This window comes from Neomonachus schauinslandi, chromosome 1 (assembly GCF_002201575.2).
Source record: "Neomonachus schauinslandi chromosome 1, ASM220157v2, whole genome shotgun sequence".
Lineage (NCBI taxonomy): Eukaryota > Metazoa > Chordata > Mammalia > Carnivora > Phocidae > Neomonachus > Neomonachus schauinslandi.
In genome coordinates this window covers 81,060,279-81,079,569 of record NC_058403.1, presented here as the reverse complement: position 1 = coordinate 81,079,569, position 19,291 = coordinate 81,060,279, and the positions used below count along the sequence as shown (strand labels likewise).

At 38.3% G+C, this 19,291-nt stretch overlaps 1 protein-coding gene across 1 annotated transcript in view; it reads left to right on the top strand.

Annotated features, from left to right (window-relative positions):
• The window catches only part of YEATS2 (YEATS domain containing 2), a 104,161-nt gene that overhangs the window by 48,384 nt on the left and 36,486 nt on the right, over positions 1-19,291 (top strand). The window contains exons 9-15 of the mRNA XM_021692432.2: positions 1,459-1,503; positions 3,821-4,001; positions 9,434-9,673; positions 11,748-11,906; positions 13,360-13,463; positions 15,014-15,121; positions 15,818-16,000. Coding sequence (XP_021548107.1) covers positions 1,459-1,503; positions 3,821-4,001; positions 9,434-9,673; positions 11,748-11,906; positions 13,360-13,463; positions 15,014-15,121; positions 15,818-16,000 — 1,020 coding nt within the window. The remainder of the gene's footprint in view (positions 1-1,458; positions 1,504-3,820; positions 4,002-9,433; positions 9,674-11,747; positions 11,907-13,359; positions 13,464-15,013; positions 15,122-15,817; positions 16,001-19,291) is intronic.

Genomic DNA, 19,291 nt, shown 5'->3' with positions numbered 1-19,291 from the left:
TTCCCTCTCTCGCTGTGTCTCTCTCTGTCAAATAAATAAATAAAATCTTTAAAAAAAAAAAAAAAATAAAAAAAATAAAAAAAAAAAAAAAAAAAAAAATGATTTAAAAAATTTTTTTACTTATTGATTTTTTGTTTTGTTTTGTTTGAGAGGGAGAGAGAGAATCTTCAGCAGGCTACATGCTCATCATGGAGCCTGACTGGAGGCTCGATCTCACAACTGTGAGATTATGACCTGAGCCCAAATCAAGAGTCAGGCATTTAACTGACCAAACTACCCAGGTGCCCCTAAAAAAAATGATTTTATTTTTTAAGTAATCTCTCCACTCTACATGGGGCTCACACCTAGAACCCCAAGATCAAGAGTCACATGTTCTAGCGACCGAGCCAGCCAGGCCACCCCCATAGCCTTTTTTTTTTTTTTTAAAGATTTTATTTGACAGAGAGAGAGAGACAGCGAGAGAGAGAACACAAGCAGGGGGAGTGGGAGAGTGAGAAGCAGGCTCCCTGCAGAGCAGGGAGCCCAATGTGGGGCTCGATCCCAGGACCCTGGGATCATGACCCGAGCCGAAGGCAGACGCCTAACGACTGAGCCACCCAGGTGCCCCCCATAGCCTGTCTTTTAAAATATTTTTTACATCATCTTCGTAAACATCTAAGTGGTTATGTAATACTTTACAAATGATGGTTCAAGATTTACTTAAGGGGTGCCTGGGTGGCTCAGTTGGTTAAATGTCTGCTCAGGTCATGATCTCAGGGTCCTGGGATCAGGCTCCACATCGGGCTCTCTGCTCAGCAGGGAGTCGTCTTCTCCCTCTGTGCTCTGCCTCTCTCTCTCTCTCAAATAAGTAGATAAAATCTTTTTTTTTTTTTTTAGATTTTATTTATTTATTTGACAGAGAGAGACACAGCGAGAAAGGGAACACAAGCAGGGGGAGTGGGAGAGGGAGAAGCAGGCTCTCCCACCAAGCAGGGAGCCCGATGTGGGGCTCCATCCCAGGACCTTGGGATCATGACCTGAGCCGAAGGCAGACACTTAATGACTAAGCCACCCAGGCACCCCTAAATAAGATCTTAAAAAAAAAAAAGATTTACTTAAGCATTCCTTTATTACTGGTTGTTCATATTTTCAGTTTGTGGTTGTAAATAATGCTGTAGTAAATATCTTTTTGTGTAAAACTTCCTCCATTTTTAGATTGTTCTTAGAATGTTTTTAGAAGTGTATAGTTTATATTAAAAGTACAATACCTATATGTTTGAAGTTGTTTTTATTAATTTTACTCATTCCACCCCAATTAAGAGGGTATTTATTGAAGTGATTAATTGATAGTTTATATCATGAAAAAGTAGATTCTATGTTATGAAGACTTGTGGTGAAAGGGGTTTTAGATGAGATTGTATCCTAAGATTTATAAGTAAGCTCAGTGAAACTTTACACTCTTCTTTTGTCTTTCAATAGCTGGATAGAACTTACACTGGCTTGCAGACTCTTGGAGCAGAGACGGTAGGTTTTTTCCTACAGTATTATTTGGGAATAAGGTAGAATGGAAATTGATCTTCATTTTTAATTAGGAAAAATGAGTGCTTAATTTTTAAAAAAGTTTGTCTTCCCCTTTTTAATTTAAAAAAATGATAAACAGAACTTACCATTTTAACAATATTTAATTGTACAGTTAGGAAGTATTGAATATATTCACATTTTTTGTGCATCTGTTGCTACCATCCATCCCCCAAACTCTTTCTCATCTTGGAAAATTGAAATGGTACCCATTTACAACTTCCATTCCCCTCTCCCTTCAGCCCCTGGCAACCACCCTTCTACTTTCTGTCTCTATGAATTTTTGACTACTCTAGGTACCATATAAGTGGAATTATACAGTGTGTTTTTATTATTATTGGTATATTTCACTTATAATGTTCTCAAGGTTCATCCATGTTGTAGCATGCATCAGAACTTCCTTCCTAAAAAAGGCTGAATAATACTCCATTGTGTGTCTATACCACATTTTGTTTATTTATCTCTGTTAATGAGCACTTGAGTTGCTTACATCTTTTGGCTATGTGAATAATCCTGCTAAGAACATGGATGTACAGGTATCTGAGTCTGTGTTTTCAGTTCTTTTGGGTATATACCCAAGAAAGTGGAATCGCTGGATCATATAGTACCTCTATTTTTTTTTTTTAAGTAATCTCTACATCCAGCATGGGGCTCAAACCCACAACCCCAAGATCAGGAGTCACATGTTCCACTAACTAAGCCAGCCAGGTGCCCCATGGTAGCTCTATTTTTAATTTTTGAGGGACTGCCACACTATTTCCACAGCAGCTGCACCATTTTACATTCCTACGAACAGTGCATAAGAGTTCCAGTTTCTCCACATCTTTGTCAATACTTATTGTTTTCTATTTTTTTGATAGTAGCCAAACTAATGAGTGTGTGAGGTGGTATTTCATTGTGGTTTTGGTTTGCATTTCCCTAATGATTATTGATGTTGAGTATCTTTTCATCTTTTTATTGGCTGTGTGTGAATCTTCTTTGGAGAAACGTCTAGTCAAATCCTTTGCCCATTGTGAATCATGTGTTTTGGGTTTTTGTTGTTGAGTTTTAGGAGTTATCTTTACATTCTTGATATGCATCTCTTATCACATCATTCGTGGGTTGCCTTTTCACTTTGCTGGTTGTGTCCTTTGATACAAAGACGTTTTTAATTTTGATGTAGTCCAGTTTATCTGTTTTTTCTTTGGTTGCCTGTGCTTTCAGTGTCATCCAAGAAATCATTGCCAAATTCACTCTCATGAAGCTTTGCCCTATATTTCCTTCTAAGAGTTTTATTGCTTTAGGTCTTATGTTTGGGTCTTTGATCCATTTTGAGTTAATTTTTGTAAATAGTGTGAGGTAAAGATCCACCTTCATTCTAATGCATGTGGATTTGCAGTTTTCCCAGCACCATTTGTTGAAAAGACGGTGCTTTTCCCAGTGGTCTTGGCACCCTTGTCAAAAATAATTTGACCATATAAATGAGGGGGCATTTTATTCCAGTGGTCTGTATGTCTTCTTGATGCCAGTACCACACTGTTTGGATTACTGTAGTTTTGTAATAATCAGTTTTGAAGTCAGGAAATGAGACCTCCAACTTTGTTTTCCTTCCCCATATGCCTCCTCCCACTTTTTTTCTTTTTTTTTTATTCATGATAAATCAGCAGTAGCTATTAGGTGAGAATTAGCTAGTTAAACCGTATTCTGTTTAGGGAAGTGTGCTGTGTTGTATCAAAAGATACTTATTGAGCATATACCGTATACTAGACACTGGTCCTGGTACTGGGGATACAGAGATGAATAAGATAGCTACTGCCTTTAAGGAGTTATCTTCTTGGTTGTGTTGAAAATGGGGAGAAAGTATATAGTAAACAAAAGCAAATGAGATAATTTCACTTAAAATAAGTGCTATAAAGAAGAGAGTTGCTGGGGGACAAGGGGGTTACTTTAGGTTGGTTAGAGAAGGCGTCTCTGAGAAGGTGACATTCGATTGAGACCTAATGATGAGAAAGAGACAGTTATGCAAAGATTTGGGGTGGGAGTAGTGTTCTAAGGCATAGAAACAGCAAATGGAAAGGCCCCAATTATATGATTGGTTTCACTGAGTTATCTGTTAAACTATATTCTGGGATAAATCCTTTAGTTCTTAGATTGAAATTACCTTTGAAGTAGGATTAGAAATCATTTGTCGCATCTCTTAGAGCACCATGTTCTTGGACAGGTTTGGGGGTTTCTGTGACATTGATCATGGATTCATGAGCCCAATTGTTGCCTAATTATGTAGGTAGTGGATGTTGAGCTTCACCGACATTCTCTTGGAGAAGACTCCATTTATCCTCAGTCCTCCGAGTCAGACATCTCTGATGCCCCACCATCATTGCCTTTGACCATTCCAGCCCCAGTGAAAGCTTCCTCACCGATAAAGCAGTCACATGAGCCAGTACCTGATATATGTGTGGAGAAAGGTAATATATTTTTCCTTGTATGGAAATGAATTTTTCCTTGTACAGAGCAGTCACTCTCTGGGGTATTCCTTTCTTTCATTTGTGTAATATGATTTTGAACTGCTGCCTGTAGAGATTTGAGAGTGTATGGAAAATAAATTTTCCATTAGTAGGCACGCTGCCTCTACTATATAGTCCAATTATGAAAATAGCCAAATCTTTATTCTTCTCAGAAAATATTTTTCATGAAGTTCTACTGGCATTTTATAGAACATTAAACTCACAAAAAGGCATTAAATGTTTATTTTTTTTTTGATTATATTGGTTTCTTCTAGTATGTTACAGGAAGACTTTTTGGTTTGGTCCCTAGTTGTGTGAACAAGAAACTGAATGTAAAGTATCTAATCTTATTTAAAATACAACAACTGACACCACAGAAATACAAGGAATTATGAGAATATTATGAAAAATTATATGCCAACAAATTGGACAACCTAGACAAAATGGATAAATTCCTAAAAACATATATCCTCCCAAAACTGAATCAGGAAGAAATAGAAAATTTGAGCAGACTGATTACCAGCAATGAAAATGAATCAGTACAAAACCTCCTGGGGCTCCCGGGTGGCTCAGTTGGTTGAGCATCCGACTCTTGGGTTTCGGCTTAAGTTGTGATCTCAGGGTCATGGGATCAAGCCCCACATCAGGCACCGTGCTCAGCAGGGAGTCTGCTTGAGATTCTCTCTCTCCCCCTACCCCTCCCCCTGTTTGCATGCATGCTCATAATCTCTCTCTAAAATAAATAAATAAATCTAAAAACAAAAACAAAAAAAACCTCCCAACAAACAAAAGTCCAGGACCAGATGGCTTCATAGGTGGAATTCTACCAAACATTGAAAGAAGAGTTAATACCTATTCTTCTCAAATTATTCTAAAAAATAGAAGAGGAAGGAAAGCTTCCTAATTCATTCTATGAGGCCAGTGTTACCCTGATATTGAAACCAGATAAACATACTACCGGCCAATATCTCTGATGAACGTAGATGCAGAAATCCTCAGCAAAATAGTAGCTAACTGAATCCAACAATAAATTTTAAAAAAATCATTCATCATGATCAAATGGGATTTATTCCTGGGATGCAAGGATGGTTCAGTATTAAAAAATCAATCAGTGTGATAGGTCACATCAATAACAATGTATAAAGGCCATATGATCATTTCAGTAGATGCAGAAAAAGCATTTGACAAAGTACACCATTTCTGATAAAAACCTTCAACAAAGTAGGTTTAAAGGAATGTACTTTGACCTAATAAAGGCTGTATATGAAAAACAGCTATCGTCATACTAGTTCCCCTAAGGTCAAGAACAAGACAAGGATGTCCACTCTCACCACTTCATCAAAATAATACTGGAAGTCCCAGCCATAGCAATTAGACAAGGAAAAGAAAAAGCATCCAAATTGGTAAGGAAGAAGTAAAACTGTCACTGTTCACAGATCACATGATACTATATATAGAAAAATCTAAAGACTCCACCAAAAAAATTACTAGAATTGATAAATGGATTTAGTAAGGTCACAGGATACAAAATCAGTGTACAGAAATATGTTGCATTTCTATACACTAATAGCAGCAGAAAGAGAAATTAAGAAAACAGTCGCATTTACAATTGCACCAAAAAGAATAAAATACCTAGGAATAAACTTAATCAAGGAAGTGAAAGACTTATACTCTGAAAACTGTAAAACACTGAAAGAAATTGAAGGTGACACAAACAAATGGAAAAAATATTCCATACTCATGGATTGGAAGAAAAATATTGTTAACATGTCCAGGCTACTCAAAGCAATCTACAGATTTAATGCAGTCCCTACCAAAATAACAACAGTATTTTTCACAGACTAGAACAAATGATCTTAAAATTTGTATGGAACCACAAAAGACCCTAAGGGGCACCGGGTGGTGCAGTCGGTTGAGCATCTAACTCTTGGTTTCGGGTCATGGTCTCAGGGTTGTTGGATCAAGCCCTGCGTCAGGCTCCATGCTTAGCCGAGTCGGCTTGGGGTTCTCTCTCCCTCTCCTTCTGTCCCTCCTGCTCTGTCTCTAAAATAAAGATAAATCCTCTTTTTTTTTTTTTTTAAGGCAACTTTATTTATTTATTTTAGAGGAACTGTGTGTGAATGCGAGTAGGGGGAGAGGCAGAGGGAAAGAGAGAATCTCAAGCAGACTCCTTGCTGAGCATGGAGCCTGATGTGGAGCTCGATCCCATGACCCTGAGATGATGATCTGAGCCAAAATCAAGAGTCAAGCGCTTAACTGAGTGAGCCACCTGGCACTCCATAAATAAGATTAATCTTTAAAAAAAAAAAAATGTTGAATAGCCAAAGTCTTGAAAAAGAAGAATAAAACTGGAGGTGTCACAATCCCAGATTTCAAGATATACTACAAAGCTGGAGTAATCAAAACAGTATGGTACTGGTACAAAAAAAAAGACACGTAGATCAATGGAACAGAATAGAAAACCCAAAAATAAACCCATGCTTATATGGTCATTTAATCTTTGACAAAGGAGGCAAGAATATGCAATGGGAAAAAGACAGTCTGTTCAACAAATGGTGTTGGGAAAACAGAACAGCAACATGCAAAAGTATGAAACTGGGCCACTTTTTTATACCACACACAAAAATAAACTTAAAATGGGTTAAGGATCTAAATGTGAAACCTGAACCATAAAAATCTTAGAAGAGATTCCGGGCAATAATTTCTGTGACATTGACAGTAGTAACACTTTTCTAGATATGTCTCTCAAGGCAAGGGAAACAAAAACAAAAATAAACTCTTGGGACTACATCAAAATAAAAAGCTTCTGCACAGTGAAGGAAACAATCAACAAAACTAAAAGATAGTCTACTGAATGGGGGAAGATATTTGCGAATGACATATCCAAAATATATGAAAAACTTCTACAACTCAACACCAAAAAAACAAATAATCCAATTAAAAAATAGGCAGAAGACATGAACAGACATTTCTCCAAAGAAGACATACAGATGGCCAACAGACACATGAAAAGTTGCTCAGCATCACCCATCATCAGGGAAATGCAAATCAAAACCACAATGAGATACCACCTCACACCTGTCAGAATGGCTAAAATCAGAAACACAAGAAAGAGCAAGTGTTGGCGAGGATGTAGAGAAAAGGGAACCCTCATGTACTGTGGGTGGGAATGCAAACTGGTGCAGCCACTGTGGAACACAGTGTGCAGATACCTCAAAAAATTAAAAATTGAAGTATTGTATGTATGATACAGTAATTCCACTACTGTGTATTTACCCAAAGAATACAAAAACATGAATTCGAAAAGATACATGCACCCCTATGTTTATTGCAGCATTATTTACAATAGCCAAATTATGGAAGCAACCCAAGTGTCCATTGACAGATGAATGGATAAAGAAGGGGTGGTGTGTATGTGTATATATATATATATATATATATATATATACACACACACTGGAATACTAGCCATGAAAAGAATGAATCTTGCCATTTGCAGCAACATGGATGGATCTAGAGAGTATAGTTCTAAGTGAAATAAATCAGAGAAGACAAATACCATATGATTTTACTCATATGTGGAGTTTACAAAACTAACAAAAAAAAGAGACCAACAACAACAAAAAAAACCAGACTCTTAACTGTAGAGAATAAACTGTTGGTTACCAAAGCGGAGGTGGGTGGGGGAATGGGTGAAACAGGTGATGGGGATTTAGGAGGACACTTGTCGTGATGAGCACCGGATATTGTATGGAGGTGTTGAATCACTGTATTATACACCTGAAACTAATGTAACACTATATGTTAACTGTACTGGAATTAAGAGTACAATATAAGGGCGCCTGGGTGGCTCAGATCCCAGGGTTCTGGGATCGAGTCCCGCATCGGGCTCCCTGCTAGGTGGGGAGCCTGCTTCTCCCTCTGCCTCTGCCTCTCTCTCTCTCTCTGACTTTCATGAATAAATAAATAAAACATTAAAAAAAAAAAAAGAATACAATATAAGGGGCGCCTGGGTGGCTCAGTCTGTTAAGCGTCCCACTCTTGATCTCAGCTCAGGTCTTGATCTCAGCATCCTGGGATTGAACCCTTTGTTGGGCTCCACGCCAAGCATGGAGCCTACTTTAAAAAAAAACGAACAAAATAAAAAAACCAATAAAGATCCATCATCAGGGCGCCTGGGGGGCTCAGTTGGTTAAGCATCCTGCTCTTGAGTTCTGCTCAGGTCATGATCTTAGAGTCCTGGGATTGAGCCCTGCGTCAGGCTCCCTGTGCTCAGCAGGGAGTCTGCTTGAGATTCTTTCTCTCCCTCTCCTTCTGCCCCTCCCCCTCAAATAAATTAATTAATTTTAAAAAAAAGGTTAATCAACAAATGTATTTTGACTATGGCATTTTTTCATTTAATAAGTATCTAAGTGATAAGTAAATCATTTCTGTGACCTATACATATAAGATACAAAGCTGGTTCTAAATGGCGTCAGTTTTTATCTCTAAACCTACATTTTTATTTTTATTTACTTGTTTATTTATTTATTTATTTTTGAGAGAGAGAGAGTGGAGGGACCGGCAGAGGGGAAGAGAGAGAATCTCAAGCAGGCTCCATGTTCAGTGTAGAGCGCAGTGTGGGGCTCAGTCTCACAACCCTGAGATCATGACCTGAGCTGAAGTCAACAGTCAGACACTTAACTGATTGAGCCACCCAGGTGCTCCTCTAAGCCTACATTTTAATGTGATGTTAATATTTTAGTCCTTTTATAAATCTCAATTTTATTCCTCTTTAAATTTCAGTTGCATCGGGGCGCCTGGGTGGCTCAGTCGTTAAGCGTCTGCCTTTGGCTCAGGTCATGGTCCCAGGGTCCTGGGATCGAGCCCCACGTCGGGCTCCCTGCTCAGCGGGAAGCCTGCTTCTCCCTCTCCCACTCCCCCTGCTTGTGCTCCCTCTGTCAAATAAATAAATAAAATCTTTAAAAAATAAAAATAAAAAAATAAATAAATTTCAGTTACATCTTCATGGGCATTTAATAAAATAGAACATTATTAGATTAAGTGAATGTTTTGAGTTTTTCTTTTCTAATTTAAACAGCTTTTCAATTCAGAACATAATACACTTGTGTACTTTTTATATTGTACATGCTTTATTAAAGTTAATATGTTTTCTAATTTTTTGAAAGAAGCATTTTAATAAAAGATTCTAAACATCATAATTTACATTTCATCCAATTATGTATAAAGGGCTTATAAATACTGTCAATTGTATGTATTTTACTGGGAAGTGGTTTAAATGGTTGTTGAAATGATAAGGGATTTTTATCATTTCATTCTTTTCCCACAGTGGAAAGGTTTTATTATTTCTAAGTGATTCATGACTTATCATTTGCCTGTTTCATTCCAAATAGGCTTCCCAGCCAACACTGAAGCTGAGAGACACACTACATTTTATTCTTTGCCGTCTTCATTGGAACGAACACCCACCAAAATGACAACATCCCAGAAAGTTACCTTTTGTTCTCATGGCAATTCAGCTTTTCAGCCAATAGCATCAAGCTGCAAAATCGTGCCACAAAGTCAGGTTCCTAATCCTGAGTCACCCGGAAAATCCTTCCAACCCATCACCATGAGCTGCAAGATTGTTTCAGGTATACAGATGATGTGTGTCAAGTTGATGTGTATAAAAATTGTTGTAATGGCAAAAGAAAGTATTATGGCTTTTCTTAAGTTTTTTTTTTTTTTTTAAAGATTTTATTTATTTATTTGACAGATTGATAGCGAGAGCAGGAACACAAGCAGGGGGAGTGGGAGAGGGAGAAGCGGGCTTCCTGCCGAGCAGGGAGCCCGATGTGGGACCTGATCCCAGGACCCTGGGATCATGACCTGAGCCGAAGGCAGACGCTTAACGACTGAGCCACCCAGGCACCCAAGTTCTTTTAAGTAGGATTTTCGTTTATTTAACAAGTAATCACTATTGATTAGCAAAGCTGTCAACAAAAGTCATTTCATATGCAAATAGTTTTTGAATAAGGAAAGAAATGAAATTCAAAGCAGTCAGGTTTTTATCTCCAAGAAGTGGTGCAGGTAGAATGTTTACTAGGATGTATGGTTGAAACTAAGATAGGAATTAAGTTTTTGAATTATATATGGAAACCAGAGTGGCTAGTAATAAAAAAAACTTAGAGGCAGGCCTTTTGGCGTGGAGTTAAAGCTTGAAAGGTAGGAATTGGTTTGGGGTTGAAATGTCTTTTATACTAACCACACTGAAATTTAGTCATTCCTGTTACTGGTAGGTAGTTTTGAGCCTTCATTTTCACTGAGATTGAATTGTCTACTGTCTCATGACAGTTCCACATTTATGTTAGGTAGATCTCTGGTAGGAATATACTTTATGGTGTAGGTTGCATCACTTCAGAAAAGGCTTGAAAGAGAGTCAGTAGAAATATCTAGGCAGTGGGAAGCCTCTATATATGAAGTTGGAGAAAAAGAGTCTTCAGTGCTAAAAATAGACAACTAAGCAGAAATATGATCCAAGTCTTTGAAATTGAAGAAAGGTGAGGAATGTGTAATTTTACCTCCCAGTTAGAAGCATTTTGGAACTTGCTGTTCCAGAGGCGGAATAGGCTGAACATACAAATTGGTTAGAAGTTTAGAGAAATTCATGGATGACAAATTTGATCCATAAAAAAACCATTGAGCATGTTGGATGATACATGGGTAATCTTTGAGAGTGTTCTGTGGTAACAGGAATCTCTGGATTGTAGCTGTGACTTAGTATTGACAGACTTTTGTTTTGGGTGGGTGAATTTCATGTTTTCCTGTAGGAAATTAATTGTAAATCAAGACTCCTGGTTTGTAAGTCTAGCTGTTCACTTACTAATTCCGTGTAATTTTAGTGTCTTTGAGTATAAACATTATTATAAGAGTTTGATTATCTAGGGATTTAGGAGTTCTATGCTGTTATGTAAAGCTCTGCTTTTTTTTTTTATTTTTTTAAGATTTTATTTATTTATTTAATTGCCAGAGAGAGAGAGAGAGGGCAAGAGAGGGAACACAAGCAGGGGGAGTGGGAAAGGGAGGAGCAGGCTTCCCGCCGAGCAGGGAGCCCGATGTGGGGCTCGATCCCAGGACTCTGGGATCATGACCTGAGCCAGAGGCAGTCACCCAACCAACTGAGCCACCCAGGCGCCCAAAGCTCAGCTTTTTTTTTTTTTTAAAGATTTATTTATTTATCTGAGAGAGCTAGAATGAGAGAGAGAGAGAGAGTACATGAGAGGGGAGAGGGTCAGAGGGAGAAGCAGGCTCCTTGCTGAGCAGGGAGCCCGATGCGGGACTCGATCCAGGGACTCCAGGATCATGACCTGAGCTGAAGGCAGTCGCTTAACCAACTGAGCCAACCAGGCGCCCCAAAGCTCAGCTTTTTGAACTTTAATGTACCCATGGGATGGGCGTGTGTAGGGGAAATCTTGTTAAAGTACAGATTTATATTTAGCAGGTCTGGGGTAGCACCTCAGAATCTGTTTCTCAAAAGCTCCCTGCTGATGCTGATGTAAGGATGAGTCCCTGCCTCAGCTACACCACTGCTGTTGCTTAGTACCTGAAACAGAGTCCCATTCTCTTTTCCCCATTTGTCACCTTTGTCCTCCATTATCGTTAGCATTTTCTTAGATGGGTTGAGTAGATGTCTTGTGTTTAGTTTGTTTCTCTTTTTTATTAATAAAGGTTCCCCCATATCAACTCCAAGTCCATCACCGCTGCCTCGAACCCCAACTTCCACTCCAGTCCATGTGAAGCAAGGCACTGCCAGCTCTGTCATTAATAACCCTTATGTTATCCTGGATAAGCCAGGGCAGGTTATTGGAGCCACCACTCCCACTACAGGTATGTATGTGATCAATATTTGTGTGATCCGAAAGGCTTGATCTTTTGTAAAGGCGACATCCTAGGGTGACTGAGTAGCCATATAATGGGAGGATGAAATCTTCATCTGTAAGCAAGAGGAGGAGCTCTAGAACAGTAAATCCAGTGCTGTTTCTCAGAGAGAAGATGTACTTTCTGTAAAAGTCCTATTTTTTAGGAATTTACTTAAATTTTCTTTTTAATTTCTAAAGATTAAAAGTGAGCCATAATTAATTAAAAAAAAAAAAGCTGATTTTGTATTCATTTGGAAGACATTCTTTTTGGGCCTGCAAGCAATGTGGTTATTTTCCAAATTAAGTTTCAGAACAAGAATACCTTGTGGCCCACATATGTTTCTCACCAAATAAAAAAGTGATCTTTACTTTTCTGTGAATAAGGTAAATTTTGTGTGTGGGAGAGAAATTGAACTCTGCAGTTAAAAAAAGGGACCTCTGATAGGAAGAATAAGAACTGGATTTATTGTGTTTGTCATCCTAATTTCCTATAACTACAGAGTGCTTTTCAGGTTTTTTCCAAGTATTTTCACAAATGTTATTTTATGTATTTGTTTCATTTAAACTATGTGAACACATGCTTCTAAGTGTAAACTTTTCTGTAGCTCTCACTTCTAATTAAGAGAAATAGTGAAAAGAGAAGTGACTATAAGGTAGTAAGACTGATTTTTTTTTTTTTTTAAACATAATTGATTTTAACACATGAATGTATGCTGGATCTTTCCAAGTAGCTTTTTGGAAAAGTTAGGTCCTTTAACAGTGATTATAATTGTGCAACTCCTTTAAAAAATGCTGCTTTCAGAAATTACTTAATAGCCTTTTGAATATATTTAGGGATGTCAAATAGGTATCCTTTGAGGATGGTTAGTTTTAGGAATTAGCCAGTCTTTGCAGGCAAGTTTGATAAATGGAGCAGGTGATCAAATACCATTTTTGGTCTTGACTTACTTTTGACTATAGGTAGTGGGACTTGTTTTTATCAGACCCTAAAGGCAGTTATACACATGGAGTATAAATTGCTTAATGTCAGCATCACTTTGAAATAGGTATGACCTCCTGGTGAAACTATTTTGAAGGAGCTAGAATTCACTTAGATTCATACATGTGGTCCATCATTATGTAACCAATACCCTTATGTTCTGGTATCTGTCTCTGTATACAGGTAGCAGTGTGTGTAATATCTACGTACTTCTACATGTCCTTACTAGCTTCTTGTCTATTTTTAGGTTAGTGAGGTGGTCAGCTTCATAGGAGGAATCTTTAAGTATTTTTTCTGTAGTAATTTCATGGTTGTGAGTTTTCAACACTTTAAAAATGAAAAATGGTGGGGGAAAAGGGGAGGGGATGGTGGAAAATGCTTTAAAGTTCCATTTTGTAAATTTTACTTTGTACTTTATTTTAAAATCTGCCTTGCTTATCAGGAAGTCCTACAAACAAGCTCTCTACTGCCTCCCAGGCCTCCCAAGGAACAGGTTCCCCTATTCCTAAAATTCATGGAAGTAGTTTTGTAACATCTGCTGTCAAGGTAACACTCTTATTGCGTTATTGCACTTTTCTAGTTTATAAAGACAGTAAGTTCAAGCCCAGCAAGAATTTGTCAGTTGATGATGCAAATTTCATTAAGTAGAATCCTCAAGCTACTAAGCATCTTGAAGATCATCTACTCCAGGCCCACCTGTCTTACTCTTGATCTTTTCCTAGTGTGGAAAATGTTTCTCAGCACTTCCATCAGTTGGACAGTCAGTATCTATTTGAAAATTTACTATGATGAGGAGGCAGCTATTTTTAGGAGTGGGGGGTGGTCAGCTTTGTTACAGATTTTTCCTTATAAAAATACTCATCTGGCAGCATACTTCTTTTCTTCTTATATTTGTACCAATAAGGAGTAAATATATATTTTTTCTATTTGTCAGCCATGTAGTTACTTGAAAATAATTCTTTCCACAATTTTTCTTTTTCTTTTTTTTCCTTCAGGGTAAGAAAACCTTTAAAATTAGAACTTCAAATATGATCTGACTTGTTCAGCTAAGAGTGCTAGGTATCTGCTCACTGTTTGGCAAAGACAGCCCCTGCTGTTTTGGTTGGTTACTTGTCATTGTCATGACTGCCTAGAGCCTTTGAGGTATAAACTCGTGTGTGAGAACTGAGAATTCAGAGATCCTCTCCTACATGACGAGTGCTAACACATTTCTTACATATAGGTACTTAACGCTGATGATATTGAATAGCTTTCTGGTCCAAGACGAGGTTTTTCACTGAGTTCAGTGCTTCCTGTGTTACATGAATGCCTAAATTGTAATAATTGCCTTGAAGGTCTTAATTCTCTGCCAGTCTGTTTTTAATGTTTGTTGATCTTTTCGTTACACGGTTAAGCAGTATTAACTTTGTTACTTGTCCCTAATTTATGGCATATTGCCTCTGAGAGTTACATTTTATATTTGAGAGAGACAAATGCCAGTAATTTTGAATGTTGCCCTTTGTTGGTTTTGGGTTTATTAAGTTCTTTTTATTGTTTTGTTTTTTAAATCCTTATTGAAAGTATTTCCCTGTGTATTGGGTATTTATTTGGAGTAAAGATAACAAATCAGGTTGTGTGAATACTATTGAAAGGATGTATATACTGAAACACTCTGTTTCATTTATTTATTTAGTGCCTAGGCTCTAGGGATAGAGAAGAAATAAAATACAGTGCCAGGCCTTTAGTGGCTTACCATTAGGCAGGGGACTAGACATGCAAACCTGTGAGCCAACCAAATGTTAGAGGTGTATAATAGTCTTCCCAGCATACACCGGGGCACAGATGACTAGGTTCTTGCCAGGTCATGGCCTTTCCTTGCATTTGGTTTCTAAAACAATAATTAAAATGTGAGTGTGGGGGCTTGGAAGACCCTAAAGAGTTTTGAGCTTTTGGGTCTTTTTGTTTTTTGATTATGTTGGTAGAGAATGTCACAGGTTTATATTAAATATAAGGACAGTTATATTACATTTTATATATATATTATATTGTAAATATAAGGACTATCTGAAGTCAGTTATTTTATCCTAATTGTACAATGTGTATTTTTACATATGCAGCAAGAGGATTCTTTGTTTGCATCTATGCCACCTCTTTGTCCTATTGGGAGTCACCCTAAGGTTCAAAGTCCCAAACCTATAACTGGAGGACTTGGAGCTTTCACAAAAGTGAGTATTTATTAGGGCATTATCCGACAAGGCAAAATGGTTTTGTTACATAATTGTTTCTGTGGCATGTTGGAGTTGATTGACACTACCCCACAACATGTAACTTTTTAGTATGTCATAATTCTAAGACCAGATCCTACTTCTGCAACAGGGCAGCTCTTGGTATCGAGCAAGATGGTAACTCCTGAGAGCACAAACTGTGTGTGTGTTTCTTTCTGCTGCCATTTGCCACCAAAATCTAGAACAAATGGACTAGGTCGAGTTTGCAGAAACACAGGATCAAATCCAGATCCCACTTTTGGTCCCTTTGATAGCTGTTATGGGCTGTATTTAAGCAATATTTTTACCCTTCTGGTGGAGTCATTTTTTTATAGACCAGGCTTCGTCAATTCATTAATTCCTGAAAGCAGAATAGATTCAGATATTAGTGGCTTTTTTTTTTTTTAAAAGATTTATTTATTTATTTATTTATTTATTTGACAGAGAGAGAGAGTGAGAGAGGGAACACAAGCAGGGGGAGTGGGAGAGGGAGAAGCAGGCCTCCCGCGGAGCAGGGAGCCAGATGCGGGGCTCGATCCCAGGACCCTGGGATCATGACCCGAGCCGAAGGCAGACGCTTAACGACTGAGCCACCCAGGCGCCCCGGGCTTTTTTTGTGGGATGATTACTCAGCATCATTATCATGTTTGTTGCCAGGTAATCATCAAACAGGAACCTGGTGAAGCCTCTCACGTGCCAACAACAGGAGCTGCCAGCCAGTCACCACTCCCTCAGTATGTGACAGTGAAAGGGGGTCACATGATAGCTGTGTCCCCTCAAAAACAGGTCCTAACTGCTGGAGAAGGGACTTCCCAGTCACCAAAGATTCAGCCCTCCAAGGTTTGTGTTGGATAGTGTTGGGGAGGTTAATATGTCAATGAACTTTATTTGCCTAAGTAAAAGGCAGGTGCTGAATTCAGATGACAGGGTTGCTGATCCCAGAAAATCCTGTAGATGGAAGCCGTGTTGGAAAAGCAAGTTAGTCAGTGCTAAACACATCTGCTCTTGCAGTACTCAGTGACAAGAGCAGGGCCTGTGTTACAGAGGGTCCAGGAACAGTCGAAGAGGCAAGGAGATGCTGTGTTATCTCTCTGACAGTGAAGATGTTAGACTTCACAGACACAACTTCCAGTTGATTCAAGTGTAAAATGGGTAGCTGACAGGACCAACGTCTGCTATTTTATTTATTTCTGGTAGGTGAGTGCTGTAGTTTACACTTCTGATGTCCAGGCTGTGTCATCTGTTTACTGATTCTTGACTCTTTAGAGAATTCATTTGCTTTATAATTTGGAAGTGTGAGGAACTAATATATCAAGAAAACTGTAAAATGGCATATAGGTCCATGTTTTCCTGCATTGGTTGTGTTTATGAGAGCCTGTCTGTGTCCTGTTAGCATTTACACACCATCAGTAATCCTCATGTATCCAACCTTGCAGGGTGGATACTCTCAACCCCATTTTACAAACGAGGAGACTGTCCTCTGAGAGGTGAGGCAACTTCCTTGAGGGCATTTAGCTAATAAGTGACACAGGATTTGAACCGAGGTCTGCTGACTCCAAAATCTTCCATTGCAGAGCTAATTAAAATTTGTGAGCTATTGTCTGGAACCTAAGCATGCTTTTAGAACATACAGAGTTAAATTATCTTACTTGGGGGGCAGATATATTCTAAAGCCATCAAGAATATTATGTGAGGTGTTTGTTTTTCAACTTGAAAGCCAGCCTACCTAGAGTTGGATGAATTGCTTTGAGAGGAATACTTTAATATAGAAAAATGGTTTCAGGTATTTTGGTTTAGGCTAGATAGCTGCATATGGATTATAACAAAAATTCATATGTTATAGTTCTAAAACCTGTATGGTTCTACTATAAGAGTCCACTAACTACTTTCCCAGACTTAACCTGGTCATGACTCATCTGATGATTAAAAATACATAGATACTGAGACCCCCACCTCAAACTTTGAATCAGAATCTTCTTGGGGGCCCTGGGAATCTGGATTTTTATCAAGCTCTCCTGCTGACTCATGTGATTTGGCAGATTTAGGAACCACTAAGCTATAGCATCAAATTTGACTTTGGAGCTTCCCTACCCCGAATCATTAAGACAGGTACCCCCAACTGCTTCCTAATGCTCTCACTATTGTTTTGGCTTTATGGGTAAGCCTTTGTCAAAGTCCTTTCATGAATCAGTTATTGTTATCTGGACTTGCTACTCAGACACATCATAATTCTTTAGAATCTATTTTGCTTCACCAAAGAAAGATACGTGGACTCACTGAGTTAGGTTTTTGAGTCAGTATAGCCTTGCTGTTTATGCCCAGAAGCTCTGGACAAGTTAGTTTCGCTTTTTTACACTTTGCATTTTGCAAATCCACTCCTCCGTAATGCTGAACAACTGTATTGGCTTTCTTGTCACATTGCCACCTACCTAATGGCATTGTTGGACTAAGAAAAATTAGATGGTTTTGTGCTAGAATGCCCTGAATAAAGTTTAAGGGCACTTGAAAAGAAAAGCCACAGAAGAGGGTGAAAGAAATATACAGAAGCAGGAGAGCATGAGAAAAGACATTTCCTGTTTATCCAGGAAATTTAGTACATGCTTTAGACTCCAGATAAGGAGCTGTCTGCAAGTACAGACTGTCCCTGGTTATTGCCGAAGTGCATTCCTAGAAACTATGCCAGAAAACAGAAGCGTGGACAAAACGATACTGTTTTACCTTCATCCAACTTTGGCTTATCTTTTTTCATGAAAGTAAAGAGGGGTGCTTTTGCCATAAAACGGGACATCTGAGCACTTAGTGGGTTCGTGTGGGAAGGAAGCAGTGTGGCATAGTAAAAAGAGTGTGAGCTTTGGAATGAGAGCCTGTTAACAGATCTCAGCCACTCATTACTTGCGTGACCTGGGCGGGTTTGTCTTTCTGAACCTTGTGTTTTTCCATCTAGTAAAAGGGAATAATACCCTCTGTCTTTCAGAGCTGTAGGAGAATTAGAAACCATTGTATGGAAAGGACTTAGCACAGAGCAAGTACTCAATAAATGATAACAGCTAATGTTACATGACTAAGGACAAATCCTGTGTAAATATACGGGAGTACCATGATCTATTTTCTCATCGAGTATTAAATTGTAATTGGCTATATTTTTCAGTGTCTGGAGGAAAAATTACACACATAGAATCCTCACTTTCTGGTTGTTAAAGTAAATTCTGACTTGCAGAAGTCTGTACAGAGGACAAACAAAAACATTGAATCAAAGCATGAGTCAAAGGGAAGTATTTATAACAATAGAAAACAAAGGGTGTCTGTTTTGTGAAGCTAGAAGGAAATAAGGCATGCAGAGAGAAGTGCTGTGGAATGGGAAGAGTTCAGGTTCTGGGCTAAAATACTGTCTTGTTAAAAAAAGAAAAACTAATTTGGGGTTGTAGTGTCCTACTTAAGAGTCTTCTTTATGATGTCATTAGACAGCTGTGCGTAGGATTTTCCCCAGTAGAATGCCAGGCTTCCTCATTCTCCCTTTTTTCAAACAGAGGAGGTGGGGGTTAATCTTGTGAGTGGTATGCTCTACTGGATGAGCTCTGCTAATAAGAACTGCCCTCCTGTGGCCAACTTGGGATACCACATTTTATTTAGTTCTTGGAGAGATTAAGTATGTCATATTCTGGAAATTTTGAAGCAGTTAAGTGAGGATAGAGGTTGGTACAAGGTGGAAGAAGCAAGTTAACATGCATGGAATTTCAGAAAAGAAAATAGGTCCAGTCCATATGTATTTTCCTTTAAGATTTTTTGCTTTCTTTGTTGGCTTAGGAACATGAAAATAAATTATGTAATTTAGCTTATGCAGTAAATTATTAAGTTTGATATATTTAGGAAACGTGAAGACTGTCTCAGAAAAAAGTTTGACTACTATAATAGAGAAATCCAAAGCCCAGAAAGCTTAAATAAGTTTTTTTCTCACACATAAAAGACCAGTAGGCAGTTCTAGTATGTTGGCTTCACAATCATCAAGAATCTAGACTCCTATCTTGTTCCCTCTGCCATTCTCAAAATTTGGTTCTCAGCTTGTGGACTGCGATAGCCATTTCATTTCATGCCACCATGTTCGCATTTCTGGCCAGCAGGAAGAGGAAAGGG